General features: G+C 39.9%; 1 protein-coding gene across 6 annotated transcripts in view; it reads right to left on the minus strand.

Annotated features, from left to right (window-relative positions):
- The window catches only part of SPIRE1 (spire type actin nucleation factor 1), a 370,834-nt gene that overhangs the window by 216,939 nt on the left and 135,324 nt on the right, over positions 1-18,571 (minus strand). The window contains exon 1 of one of the 6 annotated variants that reach the window (XR_010323504.1): positions 2,098-2,962. The exons of 2 other annotated variants lie outside the window; for them this stretch is intronic. Coding sequence is in view for 3 of the 4 variants with exons in the window: in XM_064294750.1 (XP_064150820.1) it covers positions 2,098-2,127 (30 nt within the window). In the remaining variant the exon portion in view is untranslated. Of the gene's footprint in view, positions 1-2,097; positions 2,969-18,571 lie in introns of those variants that run through there. 3 more of the 6 variants (XM_064294750.1, XM_064294749.1, XM_023544004.2) reach the window with 3 other exon arrangements.

Genomic DNA, 18,571 nt, shown 5'->3' on the forward strand with positions numbered 1-18,571 from the left:
TGTCCTATAGGGTTGCTATGAGTCTAAATCAACTCGACAGCAATGGGTTTACAGGTCATATATAAAACAGCATGCTCTGTTGGCAGATATAATTAATTTGAACGTAGCGCTAAGTATATTCAAGAGTCTACGTTACACTTATAATACCCATGGCGAAGAATACTGAATACACCATGGACTGCCAAAAGAACTCACAAATCTGTCTTAGAAGAAGTACAGCCAGAACGCTCCTTAGAGGCAAGGATGGCGAGACTGTGTCTTACATACTTTGGACATGTTGTCAGGAGGGATCGGTCCCTGGAGAAGGACATCCTGCTTGGCAGATTACAGGGTCAGTGGAAAAGAGGAAGGCCCTCAACAAGGTGGACAGACACTGTGGCTGCAACAATGAGTTAAAGCATAACAACGATTGTAAGGATGGCTCAGGACTGGGCAGTGTTTCGTTCTGTTATGCACAGGGTCGCTATGAGTCGGAACCGACTCAACAGAACCTAACAACAACAAATCAACTCATGACAAAGTCACAGATATGCTAATACTACCATGGTTTGTCCCCTAGATTCATACTGAAGGAAATGTCTACTTTCAGTTAGAGAACAGTGATAATACATACGTATGTTTCCCTATCCAAGTTCACAAAACACCTGACCTTAGTTTAAGAACACTGTTCCATATTCACAGAGTTCCTGATTGATGTAAATGGTTAAGAGCTCCATTCCTAACCCAATGTTTGGCAGTTCGAATCTACCCAGAGGCACCTTGAAAGTAAGGCCCAGCAATCTACTCTGGCAAAATCAGCCACGAAAAACAATACCAGTTTCAGTTGCCACTGAGTCAGTCTTACCTCATGTGTGTCAGAGTAGAACCATGCTCCATAGGGCTTTTTTTTTTTTTTTTTTTAATAATATTTTATTGTATTCTCAGTGAAAGTTTATACTACAAACTAGGTTCCCATTTAACAATTACTATACAAATTGTTCAGCTACATCAGTTATATTTTTCACAATGTGTCACCATTCTCATTAATTCCATTCTGGATATTTTCTTTCTGGTAAGCTGGTTTCCCTATCCCTTTACCCTTTCAATAACTGGAGACCATCTGGTCTTTGCTTTAGAATAACAGTTGACCATCTGGTCTCATATAGATGTTTTAATGGTGTGCAGTACTCAACGGTACTCTTCCTAATCTTATAAGCAAATCTATTATTTAGCTAAAAGGTGACCTCAGGGGGTAGTTTCGCTTTAGATTTAAGGAGTAACCCAGGGTGATAGCCTCAGACAGTCCTCTAGTCTCAACCAGTCTAGTAAGTCTGGACTTTTTAAGAATTTGAGTTCTATAGGGTCGCTATGAATCCGAATCGACTCCACGGCACCGGGTTTTTTCCTACACTTTACCCCAATTCTATCAGTATCCATCTATTGTGGCCCTGATTGAAATAAGTTGTTACTAGTAGCTGGACACCATCTACTTCATTTGGTCTCAAGGGAGATGAGGTTGTGGTTCATAGAGACTGTTAGTCCTGTAGACGTTTCTTTTCTCAATCTTCCGTCTCCTTCTTTCTCTTTTGCTCCAGATGAGAAGAGACCAAGAGTTGTATCTTAGATGGCCACTCACAAGCTTTTAAGGCCCGAACACTACTCATTAAACTACGATATAGAACACAAAGTTTATGAACTATATTATACCAACTAACAGAGCTGTCCCACGAGGCTATGGTCCTAAGCCTATAAACCCAGAAAACCAATCCTATGGGGTGTTTAGTTATATCTAAGAAGTATCCGTGACTGTGTCCCCTATGAAGTTTATTATATATATGAATATACATGTGTACAGAAACATACATGTATTTACACATAAGTTTTTTTTTTATGGCTACATTTTTTTTTTTTTTACATTGGGGGTTTATGGCTACATTTATGTGCACACACATCCTTTTCACACACGTACATACCCATACTCATATATGCATATATATACACATATGTAACCACACACATATTTTTCAGTTGTACTGATGTTGTTGAAAGGTTATGTGAGTCATATCCTTTATCAAAAATACCTTTTTCTCTTGTGTATTTCTTAGTGACAACATTTACCTTGGTCAAACTGCGCGTTCTTAACCCCATTCAATGCTAACTTTGTCATCCTTCCCCTATAAAAACACAGCAAAAACAAAAAGAAAAAATAACAAGGGTTCATACCAGGTATGCAGGGATGGTTCAACATTAGAAAAACAATTAATGTAATCCATCATATAAATAAAACAAAAGACAAGAATCACATAATGTTATCAATTGATGCAGAAAAAACATTTGACAAAGTTCAACACCCATTTATCACAAAAACTTCAGCAAAATAGGTAGGAAAATTCCTCAAAATAATAAAAGGCATTTATACAAAGCCAACAGCCAACATCATCCTAAATGGAGAGAGTCTGAATGCATTCCCCCTGAGATCACGAACCAGACAAGGATGCCCTTTATCATCGCTCTTATTCAACATTCTGCTGGAGGGCCTAGCCACAACCATTGGGCTAGATAAAGAAATAAAGGGCATTCAGATTGTTAAGGAAGAAGTAAAACTATATTGGCAGATGACATGATCTTATACACAGAAAGCCCTAAGGATTCCTCAAGAAAACTACTGAAACTAATAGAACAGTTCAGCAGAGTATCAGGATACAAGATAAACATACAAAAATCAGCTGGATTCCTCTACAACAGAAAGACATCGAAGAAGAAGTCACCAAATCAATACCATTTCCAGTAGCCCCCAGGGAGATGAAAAATTAGGAATAAATCTTAACAGAGCTGTAAAAGACTTATACAAAGAAAACTACAAAACAGTTCTGCAAGAAACGAAGAAACCTACATGAGTGGAAAAATATACCTTGCTCATGGATAGGAAGACTTAACATAGTAAAAATGTCTATTCTACCAAAAGCGATCCACAGATTTAATGCAATTTCAATCCAAATTCCAAGGACATCATTTAAAGGGATGGGGAAACAAATCGCCACCCTCATGTGGAAGAGAAAGAGGCCCCATTAAATAAAGCATTACTGAAAAAGAAAAACAAAGTGGGAGGCCTCAATCTACCTGAGTTTAGAGCCTATTATACCACCACAGTAGTCAAAACACCCTGGTACCAGTACAACAACACATACATAGACCAATGGAACAGAATTGAGAATCCAGACATAAATCCATCCACATAAGAGCAGTTGATATTTCACAAAGTCCCCAAATCAGTGAAATGGGGAAACGAAAGTCTTCTTAACAAACGGTGCTGGCATAGCTGGATATCCATCTGCAAAAAAAGTGGAACAAGACCTGTATCTCACACCGCGGACAAAAATGAACTCAAATTGGATCAAAGACCTAATATAAAATCTAAAACGATAAAAATCACGGGGGAAAAAATTGAGGCAATGTTAGGAGCCCTAATGCATGGCATAAACAGTACACAAAACATTACTAAAAATGCAGAAGAAAAACTAGATAACTGGGAGCTCCTAAAAATCAAACACCTATGCTCATCCAAAGACTTCACCAAAACAGTAAAAAGATTACCTACAGAATGGGAAAAAGTTTTTAGTTACGACATTTCCAATCAGTACCGCATCTCTAAAATCTACATGATACTGCAAAAACTCAACTACAAAAAGATAAAGAACCCAATTAAAAATGGGCAAAAGATATGAACAGGCACTTCACGAAAAAGACATTCAGGTAGCTAACAGGTACATTAGGAAACGCTCACAATCATTAGCCATTAGAGAAATGCAAGTCAAAACTACGATGAGATTCCACCTCACTCCAACAAGGCTGGCATTAATCCAAAAAACACAAAATAAGTGTTGGAGAGGCTGTGGAGAGACTGAAACACTTATACGTTGCTGGTGGGAATACAAAATGGTACAACCACTTTGGAAATCGATTTGGCACGTCCTTAAAAAGCTAGAAATAGAACTATCATATGATCCAGCAATCCCACTCCCTGGAATATATCCTAGAGAAATGATAGCCTTTACACGAACAGATATATGCACACCCATGTTCACTGCAGCACTGTTTACAATAGCAAAAAGATGGACGCAACCAAGGTGCCCATCAACAGATGAATGGATAAATAAATTATGGTATATTCACACAATGGAATACTATGTACCAATAAAGAACAGTGATGAATCTGTGAAACATTTCATAATATGGAGTAATCTGGAAGGTATTATGCTGAGTGAAATTAGTCAAATGCAAAAGGGCAAATATTGTATAAGACCACTATGATAAGAACTTGAGAAATAGTTTAAACAGAGAAGAAAATATTCTTTGATGGTTATGAGAGGAGGGAGGGAAGTAAGGAGAGGCTTATTCACTAATTAGACAGCAGATAAGAACTACTTTAGCTGAAGGGAAAGACAACACACAATATAGGCGAGGTCAGCAAAACTGGACTAAATCAAAAGCAAAGAAGTTTCCTGAATGAACTTAATTCCTTGAAGGCCAGCATAGCAGGGGCAGGGGTTTAGGGACCATGGTTTCAGGGGATATCTAAGTCAAATGACATAATAAACTCTATTAAGAAAACACTCTGCATCTCACTTTGGACAGTGGCGTCTGGGATCTTAAACGCTAGCAAGCAGCCATCTAAGATGCATCAATTGGTCTCAACCCATGTGGAGCAAAGGAGAATGAGGAACACCGAAGACACAAGGTAATTATGAGCCCAAGAGACAGAAAGAGCACATAAACCAGAGACTACATCAGCCTGAGACCAGAAGAGCTAGATGGTGCCCAGCAACAACCGATGACTGTCCTGACAGGGAACACAACAGAGAACCCCTGAGGGAGCAGGAGAGCAGTGGGATGCAGACCCCAAATTCTCGTAAAAAGACCAGACTTAATGGTCTGACTGAGACTAGAAGGACCCCGGTGGTCATGGTCCCCAGACCTTCTGTTAGCCCAGGACAGGAACCATTCCCAAAGCTGACTTTTCAGACAGGAATTAGACTGGACAATGGGCCAGAAAAAGATGCTGGTGAAGAATGAGCTTCTTGGATCAGGTAGACACTTGGGACTATGTTGGCATCTCCTATCTGAAGGGGAGATGATACCGCAGAGGGGGTTAGAAGCTGGTAGAATGGACACGAAAAGAGAGAGTGGAAGGAAGCAGTGGGCTGTCTCATTAGGGGGAGAGCAGGTGTATATAAATTTTTGTATGAGAGACTGACTTGATTTGTAAACTTTCACTTAAAGCACAATAAAATATATATATATATAACAGATGTCTACTATATAGAATGAAATCCCGATGGTCAAGACCTATCGCTGCTAATCAAAACGTCAGCAGTTCGAATCTGCCAGGCACTCCTTGGAAACCCTATGGGGCAGTTCTACTCTGTCCTGTAGGGTTGCTATGTGTTGGAATCGGCTCAACAGCAATGGCTTTTGTTGGCACTACATAGAAAGTGATTCCCTCCCCCCCCACCCCACCCATCCTGGCAACCACTCATGAACTTCAGTCTGTTTATATACCTCTTCTTGTCTTATAAAATCATACAATATTTGTCTTTTTTGATTGACTTATTTCACTCAGCATAATGAACTCCAGATTCATCAACATTATTATATGTTTCGAGAACACATCATTATTCTTCACGGCTGCACAGGATTCCGTTGTACGTACCCCATTTTGTTTATCCAATCATCTGCTGATGGGCACTTAAGTTGTTTGCTTTTCGGATATTGTGAGCAGTGCTGCGTGAACGTAAGTGTGTATTTGTCTGTCTGTGCCTTTTACTATTAGATCTCTGAGGAATATACATAGAAATGGGACTGCTGGATCAAAAGGCAGTTCTAGTTCTAGTTTTTTTGAGTAATCCGTAAGGTTTTCAATACCTGACTTTTCAGAAGTACACTGCCAGGTGCCTCCAGGTAGATTTGAATCTTCAACCTTTCAGTTAGCAGCTGAGCACGTTAAACCTTTGTACTACCCAGTGACTCTGTGAAAACCCTATGCACAACACCCTTTCATGATATAAAGACTCATTAAGATATGAATACAAGGGAAATTCCTCAATACAATTTATGAAAAATCCACAGCTAACATCATACTCAATGGAGAAAGACTAAGAGCCTTCTAATTAAGACCAGGAACGAGACAAGGATGCCCACTCTGACCATTATTTTTCAACACTGTTCTGAAAGTCGTAGCCAGAGCAATTAGGCGGGGGGGGGGGGGGGGGGGGGCACTAAATCAGTTAGGAAGGAGGAAGTAGAACTATCATTTTTTGTAGATGACATCATCTTATACATGGAAAACCCAAAAGATTCTACAAGAAAGCTATCAGACCTAATAAATGAATTCAGTAAAAAGTCAGGGTACAAGGTCAACACATGAAAACCAGTTGGGCTTCTCTACATCAATAATGAACAAGCTAAAAAGGAAATGTTACCATTTACAATAGCATCTAAGATAATAAAGTACTGGAAGAAATTTAACCAGGAGGGTGAAAGACTTTGGACAGAAATTTTATAAAACATTACTAAGACAAATTAAGGAAACATCCTAAATAAACAGAAGGAAATTCCATGTTCCTGGATTGAAAGACTGAATATAGTAAAGACGTCAATACTCAAAGCAATCTATAGATTCAATGCAATCCCCATTAAAATTCCAACAGACTTCTTTGCAAAAATGGAAAAGTCCATTCTCAACTTTATATGGAATGGCAAGGACCCCAAATAGCTAAAACAATCTTGAAGGAAAAGAATGAAGTGGGAACCACATTTTTTTATTTCAAAACATACTACAAAGGTACAGTAATTTAAAAAGCCTGGCATTGGTATAATAATAGGCATATAGACCAATGGAACAGAACTCAAAGTCTACAAATAAATTCATACATCTAGATCAATATGTTTTTTATAAAGATGCTAAGTCCATTTAACAGTGAAAGAAGAGTCTCTTCAATAAATGGTGCTAGAAAAATTGGATTTCCACACGCAGGTGAATCAGGATCCATGACTCACTCACATCATACACAAAAACCAATTCAAAATGGAACAAGGACCTAACTAAATGTGAAAACTAAAACCATGAAATTCTTACAAGAAAAAGTAGGGGCAAGGCTGTGGGACCTAATGTTTAACCGTGGACTGTCAGATATGTTAACAAAAGCCGGAGCAGCAAAAGACAAGATAGACTGATTAAACCTCATAGAAATTAAATACTTTTGTACATCAAAGGATTTTATCAACAAGTGGAAAGACAACCTACAAAATATAAGAAAAATTCTGGGAACCATATATCAGATAAGAGCCTAAACTCCAAAACACACACAAAATTTCTATCCCTTAACAACAAAAAGACATACGAAACAATTTTAAAAATTGGCAAAGGACTAGAATCAAGCAGGATATAAAAATGGCCAACAAGCACTTGAAAAGATGTCCAACATCATTGGTTACTGTTGTTCTCAGGTGCCATCGAGTTGCTTGTGACCCATAGTGACCCAACGTACCACAGAATGAAACACTGCCTGGTCCTGTACCATCCTTACAATCATTGTTATGCTGGAATCCATTGTTGCAGCCACTGTGTCAATCCATTTTGTTGAGGGTCTTGCTCTCTTCTACTAACCCTGTACTTTGCCAAGCATGATGCCCTTCTCCAGGGACTGATCCCTTCTGATAACATGTCCAAAGTATATGAGACATAGTTTTGCCATCCTTGCTTCTAAAGAGCATTCTGGTTGTACTTCTTCCAAGACAGGTTCGTTCATTCTTTTCGCAGTCTGTGGTATATTCAGTGTTGTTTGCCAGCGCCACAATTCAAAGGCGTCAATTCTTCTTCAGTCTTTCTTATTCACTGTCCAGCTTTCACATGCATACGCACCTTATTCTTCAAGGTGACATCTTTGCTTCTCAACGCTTTAAAGAGGTGCTTTGCAGTAGATTTGCCCAATAAAATGTGTCTTTTGATTTCCTGCCTCCTGCATCCATGGGTGATGATTGTGGATCCAAGTAAAATGAAATCCTTAACAACTTCAATCTTTTCTTCGTTTATCCTGATGTTGCTTACTGGTCCAGCTGTGAGGATTTTTGTTTTCTTTATGTTGAGGTGTAATCCATGCTGAAGGCTGTGGTCTTCGATCTTCATCAATAAGCACTTCAAGTCCTCTTCACTTTCAACAAGGAAGGTTGTGTTATTGGTTATTAGAGAGATGCAAAATCAAAACCACGATGAATTATCACCACATCCCCATTAGAATGGCAATAATCAAAAACCAGAAAACAAGTGTTGGCAAGGTTGTGGAGAAACTGGAACCCTCACTCATTGCTGGTGGGAATGTAAAATAGTACAACCATTGTGAAAAATAATTCAGCAGTTCCTCAAAAAGCTGAACAAAGAATCGCCATATGACCCAGCAATCTCAAGCTGAGGTGTATGCCCAGGAAAAATGAAGGCAAGACCACAAACAGAAACCTGTACACCCATGCTCACTGCAGCACTTTTCACAAAATCCAAACGTATAAACTACCAAAACGTTCACCAACAGACCAATGGATAAACGAAATGTGGTATATACATACAATGGAATATTACTCAACCGTAACAAGAAAGAAAGTCCCGATGCATGCCACAACATGGACGAACCTGGAAAACATTACGCTAACCGAAGTAAGTGAGCTGCAAAAGGACACATACTCTATGGTATCACTTACATGAAATAACCAAATATATAGAAACCAAAGATTACTAATGGTTACCATGGGTAGGAGGGAGGGGCAAAGGGGAAGTTTTTGTTTGAGGAGTATTGAGTTTATGTTAATGGTGGTGAAATATATTTTGGAATAGGATAGCGATAATGGTGGCACAACATGAAAAAAGTAATCGATGTCACTGAATTGTAAACGTGGACATTGCTGTGTGAATGGATGTTTTTGGTGTATATATTTTCACCACAGTAAGAAACAAACAAACAAAAAAACCATGGAGCACATCTATACTCGGACACACATGGGGTTGCCATGAGTCAGAATTACCTTAACTGCAACTGGTTACTGCTGTTTACACCCTATTATAGACATATATAACCTGTTTCCTCGGTGACTCTAAGAGTCTAACTGGTCTCCCTTTCCCCAATCACGCTACACTTGCATTCATTTCATACAGTGATGCCAGATTAATTTTTCTAACACAGCTTCACTAATCTCTCAAAAACCTTCAATGATTTCAAACTACTACTGAAAGACCTTTCTCAACCGGGTACAACTTAACTTTCCAACTAAATTTTCTTTTGTGATCATTCATGTATCCAACTGTATAGATTTCTTACTCTTTTCATTTTATACTCTGTACATTCTTGCCTCTATGCCACTATTCACTATCGTTCCTACTTTCTGCCAGCCTTTCTCCTGCATTTTTCTACATTCAAATCCTACTTATTTTTCATTTCCCAGCTCAAAAGAATCTCTTCCATGATGCCTTGCTGACCCATATTCCACCATCCCCTCACTATCCCCATCTGCCCTTCTTCCCTAGCTGAAAACAATCACTTCTTCTTCGGAATCTCCATGATGCCAACTTTTGCCTTTATATGGTATGTTTCACTTTTTAACTTGGATTATAATTAAGTACATACATATCTTAATTCCCCAATTGGACTAAGCTCCTTGAAGGCAAAATTTCTCCAATTCACCTTTATGCCTTTTACATTATTTTATAAACAACAGGACTTATCAATCAAGAAATCAAACTACATATTGCATTGGGCAAATCTGCTGCAAAAGGCTTTGTTAAAGTTTTTAAAAGCAAAGATGTCACTTTGATAACTAAGGTGTGCCTGACCCAAGCCATGGTCTTTTCAATCGCCTTATATGCATACGAAAGCTGGAAAACAAAAAAAGAAGACAAGTGTGGTGCTGACAAAGAATACTGAATATACGGTGGTCTGCCAGAAGAACAAACAAATCAGTCTTAGAAGAAATACAATCAGAATGCTCCTTAGAAGCGAGGATAGTAAGACTTCAGCTCCCTTACTTTAGACACGTCATCAGGAAAGCACCATTGCTGGAAAAAGACATGATGGTTGGCAGGGCATCAGCGAAAATGAGGGAAACCTTCAATGAGATGAACTGATACAAGCCACAGCAGTGGACTCAAACATTACCCATGTTCGTGAAGATGGTGCAGGACTGGACAATGTTTTGTTCTGTTATACATAAAGCTGCCTAAAGAGTTGAAGCCGACTTGACAGCAGCTAACAATAACAACAGGGACTCAATATTTAATGAATGAATTAACCAAATTGTAACTTCCTTTTACTCAGATGTGTATGACTGAAAGCTGAATACAGAATTCAGGCACACAGGCAAAAACACCTTTCACATCAATCCTTCTCATTCCAATCCTTCATTTCCAGCCCTGAAAGTTCTGAAACATCCTGGTACATATCCTAGCCCAAGGATCAACTTGGTCTGTTCTGTTTTAAAAACGCCCCACATCTATACTCGAAAAGTGAGACAACAAAGCAAATAATGTTTTCACCTTTCCTGAGCCGTAAAGGAGTTCTGAAAGTTGCCCAACCTCTTAGAAACGAGGCATACAATGCTTGGTATTATTAAACTGACATGTGTATACACCAGGGGCTCACTGCTCTCACTGCACTGCGAGAACTTCTAACCTTTTGCCAGAGAAAATTTTATCTAGTTCTTCAAACAGTCTTGAGCTGGGGACAAGGGCTGACCACCAGAAAAATAATTTAGACATAAGAGTACCTGGACATACAAGCTTGCTTAGTTACATAATGTATTACTTATACTAGTTTTTGCAGCTCATTTGAAAACATATGTGGAAATGTTAGGAAAACAGCAGAGTCAGATTTAAAATATTCATCTTGAGTTACCAGTCTCTAGACAGCTGGAAAATCACTGCTCATCTCCTGTCACATTGGGTCTAGGCCCCCTCTGGACACTTCCAGAGCCTCTGCCATTCATCAAAGTGAACATGAGTTACAATGTAATGTAAGATCTTAAGGTTATATGGAACTAGTGAAACATACTGGAATGGTGTGGTTTTAATGTCTAACTGGTAAGGGGTAAGGGGAACAGAGCATTAATTAAAACCACATATTCCAAAATTTAAGGCTGACGATGTCATACTTAAAGCCCTGAAGCTCTTGGGTAAACAGATACAAGAACAGAACTGTCTTTTCTCAGCCCTCCATACCCAGGCATGTCTAGCTAAGCAACCTGGCTGCTGAAACAAAAGCATGAACGGGACACCAACATTTCAAAGTGGATATCCAGGTTGCTCAGAAGCCTGCCTAGCCAACCCCAGTCTTCCTTTCACCACCCTGCTCCCCTGTACCCTCTCCCCTCATCATTTTATGTTCCATTTCCTAAAAATATATAAGTACACATTTGTCACCCTCGTTAGCATATAAGCTCCTTTAAGACCAGGGTAAGTATGATCCTTCCTGGTATTTGCTACAATGCCTAGCACTCTGCTTTGCACATAGTGTGTACTTTAAAATATTTGTTAAACATGTGTAAAGAGCAACTGCACACAAGTCTTTAATAGCAAATCTGATTACACAGGGATGACCTATACCAAGGTTATCGAGCACGGTGCCTGGCACTCTAGCTGGCATCTAACAAACATCAGCTGCTAATGCCTTCATCGTCATGCCCTCATTGCCAAAGTCACCTCTTCCCCAACCTAGGGGAAAAAAAAAAGTTTCTTCAACTCTTCAAGTCCCTTTGCCAATTCGATGAATGGGATTCTCTTACATTTCTATTAACAGGGATTGGGAATGTTTTTCTGTATTCATCGTAACAATCCTTGTGAGATAGATGCTGTTATTCCCATTTTAAAGATGAGAGAACTGAGTCTAAGAGAGGGTAAATAAATGGCCTAAAGTCAGATGACTTATTTGTCTAGCTCAAACCTGGTTTTGTTGCTTACAGAATTCCACATCCAGAATTCTACTACAGCACAAAACTTCACATCGGGACACCTCCTCATCTACCACTGTTTTTCTAAAACATGGCATCCAGAATTAAACACTATTCCACGCACAGTGTGATCATTAGAGAACACACCAAAATGAGTACCTTCCTGTTCCAAACCACACAGTTTTATAAAAACATCCAATTCAGTATTAAGATTTCTGGTAAACTCATTAAATTGCTGACACTTTGGGTTTATGTAATCAACCACAGTGGCCAAGTCACATACACCATGTAATAGTTAAATACCTCTCTCTTAGCTTTCGTTTGTAAAGGTTTTTTTTTTTTAGACCCTTGTAAAGAACTTTGCATTTATCTTGAATCTATGTTATCCTATCTATTCTGACCAATTGTTTTAGCTTATTAAGTTCATATAAAATCTGTAGCCTGTCATCTAATCCATTATCTTATCACTCCCAAATTTACACAATCTGCTAATTCTGGCATGCCTTTTGAGCTTTCAGAAAATTGACTAAAATATTGAATAAGATTGTCAAACTGAAAAGCCCTTTGGAACACCAGAGACCTTTTTCCCATACTGACATAAAATACAGCCTAACTTCATAAATATTGACCTGACACCTCTCCATCCTGCTCACAAAAATATTATAAAGAATTAAATGCTTTGCTGCAATCTCTAAATACTGTGGTAGTTTCACTCGCATCCAGGAACCGTGATCCAAACGCAGCATAAATTTCCACTGCTGTCGCTGCTGAGTGCCATCAAGCTGGTTCCAGCTCACACCAACCCTCTGTACAAAAGAACGGAACACGGCCTACTCCTACGCCATCCTCGTGATCATTGTTAAGCTTGAGCCCACTGCTGTAGCCACTGTGTCAATTCGTCTCATTGAGGTTCTTCTTTTTCTCTAACCCTCCACCAAGCATGATGTCCTTCTCTAGGGACTGGTCCCTCCTGATACCATGTCCAAGGTATGTGAGACAAGATCTTGCCACGCTCACTTCTAAGGAGCATTCCGGTTGTACTTTTTCCAAGACAGATTTGCTGGTTCTTCTGGCGGTCCATGGTATAGTCAATATTCTTCACCAACACCATAATTCAAAGGCATCAATTCTTCTTCAGTCTTCCTTATTCATTGCCTAGCTTTTGCATGCATGTGAGGCAATTGAAAATACCAAGGCGTGGGTCAGGCATGCTGTAGTCCTTAAAGTGACATCTTTGTTTTTAGCATTTTCCATTTGTTAATCTAACTGCTGTCTACAATACACAGTTCACTTTCCCTCACTCTCTGATTCAGTCAACAAACACTACTAAGGACAATTTGCATGTGGCAATGGATATAGAGCAACGAAGAAAATAGACAAGGCCTCTGGCCCTGACAGAGCTTATTCTCTTCGGGGAAACAGGTAATAATTAAGTCGTTGTACTTTGGTGTAGCGGTTAAGTGCTACAGCTGCTAACTAAAAAGTAAGCAGTTCGAATCCACCAGGCGCTCCTTGGAAACTCTATGGGGCAGTTCTACTCTGTTCTATAGGGTCGCTATGAATCGGAATCTACTCAACGACAATAGGTTTTGTTTTTTTTTTCCACTTGTGCCAAGTGTTATAATAAAAGGGCTGTTAAAGAAGGACGTTATGGGAGCATACAACAGGTGTTGGATACACGGGTGTGCCCCCTCACTGTCTCTCTGACTGCTAATGGGCATACCAAAATCTCATTACTGTCAAGTTGATTCTGACTCATTGCAACACTATTACAAGTAGAGCTGCCCCACAGGGTTTCCAAAGAGCAGCTGGTGGATTCGAACTGATGACCTTTTGGTTAGCAGCCAGGCTCTTAACCACTGCATCACCAGGGCTCCGCTAATGGAAATAACAGCTACTAATGAACATAAAATATGTGCTTTAGGGGAAGATGATTGCCCTCTGAAGAAATCCAGAACTCTGTAAAGCTATCTCAGTGGGGTAAAGAAGGAAGGGGTATTTTCTGGTGCCTGTAAATGTAAACCACTCTTAACAGCGGCAATGATGTCCATTACCTGCAGTGGGCCTTCCCCTTTTATTATCACCTTTTACCTTTCATTACCCTCCTTTTATTGCCCCTTCTCCTACTATGGCTGTCTGATTAGTATTTTATTCTGGGAGACAGCAACATAGGCATCTTTTCTCTCAAGACACGAACTGGGGCATGCTCGGATGTGATCTAATCCTGTGGATAGGAGCCGAACTTCCGGAACCGAGGCTGTTGTTGATGTGTGCTGCTCTACTCATCCTTGTCCTGTGTATTCTATAATAAATGCTTGTTGATCACACTACTAGGAGTGCTCTGCTCCAAACAGTCCTTCACTGAGAATTTGTGAATATAGTGAGGCTGCAACAGGGATCCCTAACCTAGTTTGGGAATCAAGGAAAACATCTCACTAAGAGAGTACATTTCAAACTGAGATCTCCTAGTAGGGATTAACGAGGAGAAGGTTGGGTTGAAACAGAATTCCAGAGAGAGGATTTCTATACAGTTAGTATGAAGGCTGGAGGTGAGGAAGCACATGGAATATTTGAACAAAAAAATCCTAACCACCAAAGGAAGGGCTAGGATGAGGCTAGTGGGAGACGGGGGGACCACACAATCCCACAGGGTCTTATATAGGCTATCTTAAGGGTCTGGGTCCTGATCAAGCAAAAGAAGTGATAGGCCACTGAAATGTTTTAGGGAGTGGAACAATTTGGTCAGCTTCTTGTTTTTAAAGGATACTGTGGTTTAAAAGATAGTGTTGGAGAATGGATCAGAAATGACCAAGAACAGATGTGAAATGATTAGTCAGGAGGTTATTGTAGTAGCCCAGCCTAGGGATGGTGGTTTATGGGGCTAAGGAGATAGTTATGAAAGGGAGGACAGAGAAGAAGGGGGACTGAAAAGCCTCTGTGATATAGAATGGATAGAATTTGGCAACACATTAAATGTAAAAAGGAATCAAAGTGATTTCTAAGTTTCTGGCTTGGTTGACTAGAGATAATACTACCATTTACCAAATAAGGAAAACTGAAGGGGAAACAATTTGGGAGAGAAAGACAGTAAGTTCAGATACTGTGACAACTACAATTACAGATGTTAGATAGACAGTTAATGCAGACTGCAGAAGAGAGGTATGGGGCTGAGGCCAAGTCATGAGACTGTATGAGCTAGCCTAAGAAGAACGTGTAGACTAGAGAAAAACTAAATATTTAATGACTAGCCAGGGGATGAGAAACCAAGTGACTAGACTACAAAGCAACAACAGTACTGGGGAAAGGAAGAGAGATGGGATCAAAATATTATGGTATCGCAGAAATATTTCAAAAAGGAAGACATGGTAATGTATATTGAATGTGGATAAGAGGAGGAAGCTTGGACACAGTCACTTGATTTATGAAGTGAAGATCGTTGGTGACTTTAATAGGTTTGGGTAAGTAAATACAGATGTGTGTTTAACCGTGTGTGCGTGTGTATGCCTGTGTATCTGTATGTCTACAGCACTCTCAGAAATTTCTATAAAGAAGAGCAGAGCAGATATAGATAGACGAAACAGGGTAGAGGAAAGTTTATTTCTTAGTTACTTTTTTATTTTTTTAAAGGCTGGAGAGTCTTAAGCATGTTCAAATGGTGATGAAAAGAAAGCAGAAGGGAAAAAGCAAAGAGTTAGTGTAAAGTGCCAGAGGTAAAACAATTATTCTATGACTTTTCCTTAGCAAATTGGATATAAAAGATTCGTCACAACTCAAAAAAAGAAAAATGTTTCCTTGAAATTCATATAAGCTTTTATTAAACGTCAAAAAGGTACATTCAGGAACTTCTGGCCAACATGGCACCATAGAAGGAAGCACCATGCCATCACTCTACAGCAAAGATCCAAAAAAGTAGGTAAAACAGACGTCATTCCTGAAACCTGAAATGTCAAAAGAACTCAGCCAAACACTAATTGAAACAAGAAACTGAGAGAGAACAGAGAGCAAAGAGAGATACTTGTGGAAGTCCCCTACCAGCTAATGCAGCATGGATTCACCATATTGGACTCCTGGCGGCGACCAGCAGACAGATGACATGGTAAAGCAGCTTGACAGACCGCCCAGCAGGACAAAGGGCACCCGGTAACCAGCAATACATGCTTTGCCACCAGCCATCCTCTACCCGCTGCTTCACCTCCGGGCTTCCTGGCTGGCTGTGTTGGCTGCACAAGTTGGGAAGTGCAGCATACATACTGCTTGGATTCACCCTGCCTGCATCAGAGACCAGCAGACTGGGAGTATGGGAAAGCAGCTTCACAAAGTTCCCAGCAGCAAACAGAATACCCAGTAACCAGCAATATATGCTTTCCTAACACCCACCCTTCTTCCACCCTCCCCTCGTCGTCCTCTGTTTCCCACCAGCTGCAGTATCATGGCAGGGAGGCTACTGCTTCAGCCTCTGGCCACTTAGATTCATTCTGCCCACACTGGCCAGATCCTTAAGTGCCATTTGTCTGTTGTTGATATTGCTTTCTTCTGTTTCTTTTGGTTTCTTCCATGCCTCCGACAACCTCCCCCTCCTTTCTCTCAAACACCTGGCCCTATGTGCCATCTTTCCTACTTCTTGAAAAGCCGTGAGCACCCTTCACTGGGAACCATTCTCCCAGCCTGCGAAATCATGCTGGTGGGATCGCTGGGCCTTTCTTCTTTCTTTCTTTTTTTGCTTTGTTCTGTTTTGCTTTGTTTCTTTTTCTTTTCACAGAGTGGAAGCCCCTTCAAGTCAGGCTGCACTCCACGCCTTATGAACCACATCCTCAGTCATTGGGAAACCTGGTGGCATTTCTTTTTTATTTCATTTTTTCTCTCTTTTTCCCTTTCTGTCTTTCTTCATTTTTCAGTTCTTGACTCTCTATTAAAAAAAAAAAAAAAAAAAAAATTTTTTTTTTTTTCTCTTTATACTTACCTTTTTTTCCCATCTCCTGAAAACCTGTCACTGTGTGACATCTATACTCCCTCTAACCAGGCTATACTGTGCAGCCAGGGAGCCACTTCTCTGGTCTTCTCAACTTCACTGGTAGGACACCTGGGGGCTTTTATTTTATTCTAAATTTTTATCTAGTTATTTTTTGTTCCATTTCCCTCTTTTCTTTTTTTCTTTTTCTCTATTTCTCAGTTTCTCCTGTCTCCACTCGAACAGCAATCTCCCTTATCATACTTTTTTCTTTGTTTTTGGCTCCTCTTTCTGCCTCCTCTTTCCCAAACCCATATTAGCTCCACACATTACAACTGCCCCCCTCCTTCCTGCCTACCTGCACCAAGAACTAAAGATCATACCACCAAGCAGCTAGGCAAAGCACATCGAGACCTACCCAGCATTGATTCCTAGCCCTCCCCATCAGCCATAGAATATGCCACAAACAACCCATCCCAGTTCCTCCCTTTCAGCTGGACCTGCCCCGCTGAACCATACAGGAGCAACTGGCCCTGCTCATTGGACAAGGAGATGAAGAGTGTCACAATCACAGACAAGCAAATGACAAAGAATGCACAAGCCGCCTGCTCAGACATAACCAAATAAAAAAAACCAAGACGAAACAGATCTACAATGAATAAACAAAGAAAATAACTATCCAATTGTCCCAAAGACAGCAGACAATATCAACCATATTGGGGGGGAGGGGGAACCAGGACAGCATGGTACCAGTAAACCCGTTGCCGTCAACTCAATTTGGACTCATAGCAACCGTATAGGGCAGTGTAGAACTGCCCCATAGAGTTTGCAAGGAACAGCTGGTGGATTCAAAATCCCAGCCTTTTAGTTAGCAGCTGTATCACTTAACCACTGTGCCACCATGGTTTCCACGGTACCTGTAGGCATCCAAAATAAAACACAAGATGACTTTCTAATAGAAGGAAAGGCACTAGAACTACCTGACAGGGGATTCAAATCTCTAATATTCAGAGTTATCCAAGAGTTGATTAAAAAAAGCAGACAAAATATGACGAAAAAATAGACAAATTCATGGGAAAGAAAAACAAATTCATGGAAAACACAGACAAAAAAAAATGGAACAATTTAGGAAAATAATACAGGAAAAAAATGCCAAAATAAATTCACAACTAGAAATCATACAAAAACAACAATTAGGAAACCAAAAGATAAACAACAAGATTTCAGATACAGATGGTGTCACAGAAGGGCTGAGGAGCTGGTTTGAAATGATGGAAGGCAGAATCAGTGAAATTGAAGACAAACACTTGGATAAAACCCTGTTTGGGGAAAAATCAGGGAGAAAAAAGAAAAATGAGGAAAACCTGAGAATTATGTGGGATACAATCAAAAGCAAAAATCTGCAACTGATCTGAGTTCTAGAACGGGGAGAAAACAGAAACCACAGAAAGGATCATTTAAGAATTGCTGACAGAAAACTTCCCTAATATCATGAAAGATGAAAAGCTCACCATCCAAGAAGCTCAACAAACTCCTTTTGGGGATAAACTCCAAAAGAAAATCACCAAGGCATATCATAATAACACTTGCTAAAGACAAAGAAAAAATCATGAGGGCAACTCAAGAAAAACAAAAAGTCACATACAGAGGGAAACAGTA

The sequence above is a fragment of the Loxodonta africana genome, chromosome 11 (assembly GCF_030014295.1).
Source record: "Loxodonta africana isolate mLoxAfr1 chromosome 11, mLoxAfr1.hap2, whole genome shotgun sequence".
NCBI classification, from domain to species: domain Eukaryota; kingdom Metazoa; phylum Chordata; class Mammalia; order Proboscidea; family Elephantidae; genus Loxodonta; species Loxodonta africana.